General features: G+C 37.6%; 3 protein-coding genes across 3 annotated transcripts in view; 2 read left to right on the top strand and 1 right to left on the bottom strand.

Annotated features, from left to right (window-relative positions):
• The window catches only part of LOC110169721 (eotaxin-like), a 1,906-nt gene extending 314 nt beyond the window's left edge, over positions 1–1,592 (top strand). The window contains exons 2-3 of the mRNA XM_020935301.2: positions 1,088–1,211; positions 1,297–1,592. Coding sequence (XP_020790960.1) covers positions 1,088–1,211; positions 1,297–1,372 — 200 coding nt within the window. The 3' untranslated portion in view covers positions 1,373–1,592. The remainder of the gene's footprint in view (positions 1–1,087; positions 1,212–1,296) is intronic.
• A 2,164-nt stretch (positions 1,593–3,756) lies between these two features.
• On the top strand, positions 3,757–5,236 carry LOC110169722 (C-C motif chemokine 3-like). Its single transcript, XM_020935302.2, has 3 exons — positions 3,757–3,866; positions 4,749–4,872; positions 4,948–5,236. The coding sequence occupies exons 1-3, from the start codon at positions 3,806–3,808 to the stop codon at positions 5,012–5,014; spliced, it is 252 nt and encodes an 83-aa protein (XP_020790961.2). The 5' UTR covers positions 3,757–3,805; the 3' UTR covers positions 5,015–5,236.
• A 106-nt stretch (positions 5,237–5,342) lies between these two features.
• LOC110169334 (septin-7-like) overlaps positions 5,343–8,928 on the bottom strand; it is a 33,902-nt gene continuing 30,316 nt past the window's right edge. Inside the window, exons 11-13 of the mRNA XM_020934858.2 lie at positions 8,371–8,506; positions 7,869–8,014; positions 5,343–7,195 (exon numbers count right to left, since the gene is read on the bottom strand). Coding sequence (XP_020790517.2) covers positions 7,156–7,195; positions 7,869–8,014; positions 8,371–8,506 — 322 coding nt within the window. The 3' untranslated portion in view covers positions 5,343–7,155. The remainder of the gene's footprint in view (positions 7,196–7,868; positions 8,015–8,370; positions 8,507–8,928) is intronic.

Below are 8,928 nucleotides of genomic sequence, written 5' to 3'. Positions count from 1 at the left end.
CAAATTAATGTTTCAAGCTTTAATAATGGTATGCCGGCTCTGTAAAATGCATTTACTGACCATCGGCCTATGGCCCTCCACTTCAAATATGTTTCAAGATGTGGCCCTCCTTGAAAAAGGTTTGGATGCCCCTGGTATAGACAGCGGATATATCGGCCAACCAGTATATTAGGCCAATATTTGTGTATCAGGTATCAGCCTTAAATTATACATATATAGACAACAGGCCGATCTTCTGTTTTGGCCTACCTGCTGTGTAAAGAGTACACACAAAGCTTTATTTGAGCACTTTGAACACATATTGTGCTTGAGCTTGTTATATAGTTAAAATAATTATCATTATGTTATTATTTACACATTTTAAATCGCCATAGTCATCTAAATCGACTTAGTTAAAGAAATAGTCTGCAGACTACTGCTTTAGAAAGATGCAGTGCCCAGTGGGAATTGACATCGCCTTAAACAGCATCATGAAGGGAGCTGGTGTTACAGATTTGTTGGGGCCAACATGTAAATGGCTCATACCACGCAATATATGACTACACGGCCCTCTTATAGGTTTGTGGTGAACAAGGGCTGTGGTTGTATGTGTAGTAAATCTAAACTGAATAACAATTTGGGAAAAATAATCCAAATTGTCACAACATATGGGGCTAAAAATATTGCCAGAGTTGACTGGCCACTGGCTGCTCTAGAATCGGTATTGGCATGAAAAAGCCATATTGATCTCTAAGAAAGAGGAAACTGTTCTATTTCTATGCCATCTGTTTCAGCCTTGCTATTTCTGTGAATAAGAATAATTAAATAAGAGGCTGTAAGGATTGTAAAGTTATTAGCCAACACAAAAAGAAATGACTCAAAACAGCAGTGACAAAATGTATGCTTGATTTTACTTACTATTCTTTGAGGCATGTCTTTTACAATCTACTCCATATTAACTATAGAAACTAAATAAAAATCAGTTACCATCTTTGAAATCATTAAAAAATACTTTATACAGACAACTTGATTAAGCTCTTGACATGCGTGTCTTCTTCTGTACTGACAAACCTCCATGAATAGACACTGTATTTTCTGTGCATTTCAGCGTGGGGTGTTAACGCTGCCTCTCCTCGCCAATGTTGCTTTGAGTTCAGCACAAAGAAGATCGAACCAACTCAGATCCTGTCCATTGTTAAGACCAGCAGCAAGTGCTCTAAGCCAGGATACATGTACGTATTTAAGATTCGTAACTCTCTTATCATTTCCAGTTTATGATAACAGTTTTCTCATAACCATTTTTGTACTGTTTTGCAGAGTGACCACCAAAAACAAGGCAAAGGTCTGTGTTGACCTGAACGATATCGATGACTTGGTGTTAAACCCAAATTAGTACAATGAAGTATCTGCCTGAAAACTTTTAAAATTCTATTAACTTTATTCATTCTTTATGAGTATTCACTTTTTGAATTGTGAAGCATAATGGAAGTGTATAGCTTTCGTTTTTAGAAATATGTAGGCCTAACTCTTTTTTACGATAAATGTTCTTTTTTTTATACCCATCTTCTACCTGACCTAAACTGACACAAAAAATAAATGCTTTTTTGATCTTGTATGGGGAATTGCATTAAATGTTTGGTTGGCACACACATTTCTGAAGGATTATTAGAAGACCCCCAACACAGTACACACATAAAATACTTTAAACACTGATGTAACATTGTCAAATTTAATATTAAACATTTAGAGTTTAAGACTGATACACATAAAACAAAGACGAAAAGCTATGTACAAAAATAAATAAATAAATAAAAAAAATAAATCTCACATCATTAAAATGCATTTCAACACATAGATGTAGACAAACATTATTGATCCACCAGGGAAATTATTTGGAGACAGAAGCTCACACATCACAATGTATTATAATAACAAAGAGCAAGAATAGCAAGAATATAAATGGTAATAATACATTTTAAATAAACAGCAAAAATAGCAAGAGACTGGTGTCAAATAAAGCATAATTATATATTACTAAAGGTATATGTACAAGTAAAAATAAAATATACAAATATAGTAATACAAATATATCTCAGCTACACACAAGAGGTCATAAGGAGAAACAGTGCAAAGATAAAATAGTGATTGACATGATATAGGTTTATCTGTTATATAAGGGTGAGTTGTTGTACAGTTGTAGGGAGTATTATCTGTTACATAAGGGTGAGTTGATGTACAGTTGTAGGGAGTATTATCTGTTACATAAGGGTGAGTTGTTGTACATCTGTATGGAGTGTGGTATAAATGTAGTCCTGTATCTCTCACTATGGAGCTGTAGGAGCCTGTTGAAGAATGAGTTCCTCTGTCCCTCTATCGTCCGGTGCAGTGGGTGAGCAGGAGTGTCCATGACGGAGAGCAGTTTGCCCAGTGTCCTCCTGTCCCTCATGGTGACAAATTACTCTACGTAGGTCACAGTCGATCACATGACCAGCTTTACGGATCAGTTTTTTGATCTGTCCAATGTCGCTTTTACTGGTGCTGCTCCCCCAGCAGAACACAGCAAAGTACAAGGCGCTGGCCACCACAGACTGGTAGAAGATCTCCAGTAACCTGCTGCATATGTTGAAAGACTTGAGCTTTCTCAGGAAGTAGAGTCTACTCCTGCCCTTCTTGTACACGGCATTACAGTTGTCCCTCCAGTCCAGCCTGTTGTTCACATGGACGCAAAGGTACTTGTAGCAGTCCACTATTTCCATGTCATGGCCTTGGAAGGTGATGGGCTCCACTGGTGTCCTCTTCCTCCTGAAGTCAATCACCAGTTCCTTCACCTTATCAGTGCTCAGGAGCAGATGGTTTGACTGGGACCACTCCACAAAGTGTCCTGTAACCAGTGTCCTGTGCTCCTGCTCCTGTCCATCTCTGATACACCCAAGACCCTGTCCAGACCCTGTCCCAGCTCCTGTCCATCTCACCCTACCACAGGTAGGCCACCAGAGAACTTCTGCGGGTGGCAAGACCTGGAGCTGTACTGGAAATCAGAAGTGTACAGGGGTGGCAGTAGCTCAGTTGACAAGAGTGTTTGTCCACTGATCTGCTGAAGGTTGGTGGTTAGAATCCCGCTCTTGACATAAATATCATTGGTTGAGCTGTCAGATTCACTGACCCACATAAATGTGTGTGTGAGTTGTTGTAAAGCGCTTTGAGTGCCTTGAAGGTGGAAAAGTACTATATAACAATCTCATTGTTTCTGTGAGCACAGAAACAAATGTACAGCAAACCACAGAGCTGATAAGATCTCGTACAAAATTTCTAACTGGGGCAGGCTCAGCAGTCATTCAAATAAAAATTTTCCAATGTACTAAACATAAAATCTCTTGTATTAATTCAATAAAGAATGATTTTCCATGAAAAAATATAAAAGTCAAACTCTCAACCCATTTTGCATTTGCATATTAATATAAAAGGGATTATAATTTATATCCTTGTGAAAAGTTCATTCAAAGCAAAATCCCACTGAAATCATCATATACACACAAAATTAATGAGGAGTAAAAATCTGGTCCACATCATTATTTGGCAATGGCATCATTTATAATTAAAATGTTGGTTACATAGGTTACAGTTATGGCTTAGGTTTATGTTAGTTAAGCTGTGAGTCAATGTCTCCAAAGAGGCTGGAAACATGACATGTGAGGACACAAGTGGGAGGGGGGAGCCGCCCACGGTCCATAGAAGGTTAGAACTCTATATCAGACCCAGAAGGAGGTCATTATTGAACCTGCAGATCACAGTGAAGTTTTTTGCCGTCAGACCTTGTCCCATCACCATGAAGACTGTGTGGCTCCTCACAGGACTCCTGCTCACTGCACTGGGCTGCTCTTGCATGCGTATGTATACACACATCAGGGTGGGATTCAGATTGAACATTATCTAGCTTTATATTGATCTTTTTGGTTTATTGTTTGAACTATTGTTTTAAATCGATATTGAGAGTATCGATAGCTCGTTATATCGGCTGGCCTTTATATCAGATATTTGCCCTCTTTAGTGCATCGGCTATTGGCCTTAGATCTCCAGTAGACTGATCTTGTGTTTTGGCCGAACTGCCGCTTAAAGAGTGCACACAAAGGTTTATTTGAACACTTTTATGTTAAGAGATAACTGCACAAAACACGACTCTTATAGAACTGGGGTTACATAAGAAAAAAACGAAGAAGAAAAAGAAGAAGAAGAAGAAAAAAATAATCAAAATCGGCCCTACACATCGGGTTAAAAATATCGTTAGAGCTGATTGGCTCTAGAAAGAAAAGAAAAGCTTGGTTATTTGAAAAAGAATAGGCTAACTGAGGTTGTAAAGGTTAAGTTATTGAGCAGCAAACTGCAAAAATGTATGCTTGATTTTACCTTCTTTTCTTGGCTTGTCTTTTTCTGTTTACTCCAAATGAACTGTGCAATTAATTGCACTCACTGAGATCATTAAAATTATTTTATAGACAACTTGATTAACTGGGGTTGATGGCATGCAATGTTTTCCTCTGAAAAAAGCTCCGTTAGTGCGCGAACAGTGACTGGTGCGCTGATCTACTCCGCGCCTCTGAAACCCTTAAACCGGCCGCTTTTTATAACAAATACTGTTGTATTTATTTTCACACTCTATCTTTGTGCCTTGATATTACAGTGGGTCTATGGCACAGCGTAGTATGTTGTATCTAGTTTAGTGTCCGTTTCCATCTATGTTCATGTATCTACATATGTCCTGTGCGTTTCAGCGTGGGGGGTTAACGCAGCCTCTCCCCGTCAATGCTGCTTTGCCTTCAGCACAAAGAAGATTGACCCAAGTCTGATCCTGTCTGTGGATAGGACCAGCAGCAGTTGCTCCAAGAGGGGATATATGTATGTATGCATTTATGCTTACTTCTTATTAAGGTGTGAATCTTTTATCATAACCATTTTTGTATCGTTTTACAGAGTGACCACCCCAAACGGAAAGGTCTGTGTTGACCTGAGCCAGACATGGGTGCCGAAGCTAAATTAGTACAATCTGCCTCACAAATTTTTAAATTCTATTAACTTTATTCATTCTTTATGTGTCTTCATTTTTTGTACTGTGGTGCATAATGGAAGTGTATAGCTTTAATTTTTAGAAATTTGTAGGCCTATTCTTTTTTATTATAAATGTTCTTTGTTTATACCTTACCCATCTTGAACTAAAATTGTAATGATACAAAAAATTAATAAATAAATAATTAAAAATGCTTTTTTGGTTTTGTGTGGGGAATTACATTTGGAAAATATAATGATCAGCACACAGATACTTAAAAACACAACACAGTACACACATAAAATAAACTATACACTGACGGTTAATGCATAACATTGTCAACTTTAATATTAAACATGTACATTTTAAGACAGATAAACATAAAATAAAGAAGAAAAGCTGTGTACATATAAAAAAAAAGAATATTACAAAAATGCACCTAAACACATGTTATTAGCTGAAACTATTTGAAGGGGAGTGGTTCACAAGCAACAAACAATATTTCAGTATCTGTCAACCTTTAGGGAAGCTCTAATGGATTGGACCTGAGAATGTGCATCCAGCGGCAACAGTGAAGATGCCATTTTAAAATTATGCTTTTCTATACGGTGTAAAGGATTGTTAACAATAAAATACTCTTAAATGAAAGGCCACTGAGCCCAAAAGTAAGTGTACACGTCAGGCATATTTCAGTTCAAGCTTCAGGCATGGTGTATGTCTATTCCAATGAACTCAAGGTAACATAGTCGAAAATACAAAACCCATGCCTGTAGCTTCTTCCCTTTAGCTTAAAATGCACCGTGACAGAGCCTTGTCAAAAATAACACTCATATATGTTAATTTTTAGAAAACTACAAGGGAACCAAATATAGAATGTATATCATCGTTATCATTACATATGAAAATAAAACATATGACATAAGCTATATTAAAATGCATGTTGATGTGCTGCTTTCTGAATAGACCACACAAAAGCATATTTGACCTCTCTCTTGATTTAAGTAATATGGAATCCCTTTTTGGTCATATAAAATGTCTACCAAAACACACTCCAAAACTTAACTGTAGTGTGTAACATAACAGTTTGGACATGTTCAAAGCACTTCAAAAGCGAAAATATGCCCCCATGTGGTTTAAGTGGATCTCCATTTTCTGTTACTTGTGACATAAAATAGATCATAAGGTTATTGGTATAAAACATTACAACAAATACAGTATAAAGGAGTTTAAAATTGGGAGTTAAAATAGAGCATAAAAGTTTCCAAATGAGAGGGAAAGTCCAGGAGTGGTTTAGGTACTGGCTAGAACAACACCCATGACTTCCATCACAATATTAACACTGTTACTGAACCCTGCTGTTTTAAACACACTGGTTTGCATAATAGCATCTACTCAGAGGAAACACACACAAGGCAATGACTGTAGTGGCTGTAGTATTTTCCTGAGTGTAAAAACAGGCAAACAGACCCTGCTCCAACCACCTCCACAAACGGACGCACAGTGCTCCAGATTAGACCATTTGTTCATTGGTTTGAACATTTTCCACCGCATTCAAGAAATTTTTACATTTACATTTTAGAGAAATGTAAAAGGTAGGCTCAGATCCGGTGAGTATTCTTGGTCTCATTTTTCTAAATATAAAAGTTTGTTGTTAACCGACTACATTTATAGACCTCGCTGTTCAAACTGTATTCAAGCTCTGCCTTAAATACTGGTCAGTTTAAGAATAACATCACAGCTTTAACATACAAACCTGCTTTACCAACTTACTTATTCATTCTCAGGGGTCCTTTAAGATGAGATCAACAAAAGAAAATGAGGATAGTATCAGCTGTATTATTGTACATGTGACATAACAGCTCTAGCACAGTCAGTGCCCTGTGTGTTCAAATGTAATTCAGAGGCAATATCCTCTTTGTCATAAAGTATAGAAAAAAAAGTTTGTTTTTTTCACAAACACATGCATTCCTCATAAAAGCAACGTCTTACAGTAACAGAGTGTATGGCGTCCAGTATAAGACAGGAGGAATGTTATGACAAGTGCCAGCGTCATTGTTTTCAGACGGCCACAGAAGAGGTGAACTTTGAGGAGGTCGAGAACAAATGAGTTTGTAGAAAACAAAAAAAAGCAGGATTTAGAAGATCTTGCCCTTCTTCTTGTTCTTTTCCATTGTTCTGTAGAAAAGGACATGTAATGGTCAATTTTTCTATATTTTAAAATGAAAACATGACACTGTAGTTATAGTTAGACCATAGACTATAAAGAAGCGGACTAAGCAAGTGTTCGGCTCCACTCAAATGAAACTCATGATGCTAGTGCTTACAGGAGCGAATTTGGACCCAGGTTCTATAATATAATGTTTTTTTAATGGACAAAATTACAAAAAATAAACACCGGGATTATGTAGAGTGGGTTAATATGAACATTTTAAGACCAAAATTACTAGGCTCACTGCAGCAGTTACAGAGAGGGGCCACAATATTACAATGGAAATCCATAATAAACGATAATATTGAAACTACTTTATGCCACTGACACAAAGCAGGATAATCTCAGTACACCAGTTTTTAAATATAGTGCAACATTAAAAGGCATGAGTGCAAAAAATAAATAACAGAATTAATCAATAATTTGCCATAGAAGTTATTTATTCAACCCAGCTCAATTCTTATTGTATTACATAAAAACAGCTAAAAACTCCCCACTATTCCAAGTAAATTGTACACATGATAAATATTGAGCCCCAAAATATATTGCTCCAGCTTTCACATACTGAACAGTAAAAATATTTTAATTATCGTGACAGGATTCCTTGTAGAATGTAGTACTGATCAGTTTGTTACTTACTTGGAGGCGTCTAGTTTCTGCTGCTCCAGGATCTTCTGCTGAGCCTCCCAGTTGGTCTTCTCCTCCTCAAACACTCGTCTCTTCTCCTCCAGCTCTTTGTACTGCGCCTCCAGGTTCCTCTTCATCTGCTCATGGCGCCGCTCCAGCTGTGACCAAGAGATGTATTTTAACTCTTAATGCTTTAAAGGTCCTATATGGTCCTATAGGTCCAATTCCAGGGCTGAAATCATCACAATGATTCTAGTGAACGTGTATAGAGTTTAAAAACACAGTGGAGTGTTTCTGTATTTCCACCCTGACATCACAAGGAGGAACAGTGTTTTCTCTTTTGAGAGAAGAACTCAGTCTAAATATGCAGGATGTGTGTGTTAACCATGTGTGAATGAAAAAAAACCCACTACTCCAGACAAGTTTGTGATAAGGAAACAACATTTTAACATAGAAAAGAAAGCAGCATAATATTCAGTCTGATGCTTTTAGATGAGAACACTCCAGTTTCTACCTCAGCCTCAGAGTCCTTCAGTTTCTGCTTCTTCTCCTTGACCTTCATCTCAAAGACCTGCTCCATCTCAGCCTCCATCTTCTTCATCTTCATCACGTGCTCCCTGCGCTCTTCCTCCATCTGAGCCAGAGGGCTTCTGCAACAACAAGGGGAGATAAAGTCAGCCAAGTAAAACTCAGTGATACTAAAATACAAGATCACAAGGTACTGAACATGAACACTAAGAGAATTTAAGTAATTTATCCTCCACCTACATCTCTCAGTTTAACATTGACTCACAGGAGCAACAGTAACACGATCGTCTTCCCTTGGCATACCATTGGCATACCATTATCTAAACTGTGGCATATTGCTGACTAACTGGTGCCTACTGGCCTTCAGAGTCTCACCACACTTGCTTTATAAAACTCAATAGTCAAAGGGGCTATACTTTTCACTTTTGAAATCATACTATGATGACTCTTCAAATTCCCTCGTGCCCGTATTATTGATGGTAAATAAACTCCTGCTTAAGACATCCAGTTGGTCTCCAGGCTTTTGCTTCCACCATTTCTTGGA

The sequence above is a fragment of the Boleophthalmus pectinirostris genome, unplaced genomic scaffold (genome assembly GCF_026225935.1).
Source record: "Boleophthalmus pectinirostris isolate CB_2022bp ecotype Guang Dong unplaced genomic scaffold, ASM2622593v1 HiC_scaffold_2, whole genome shotgun sequence".
Lineage (NCBI taxonomy): Eukaryota > Metazoa > Chordata > Actinopteri > Gobiiformes > Gobiidae > Boleophthalmus > Boleophthalmus pectinirostris.
This window is presented reverse-complemented; position numbering and strand designations above follow the sequence as displayed.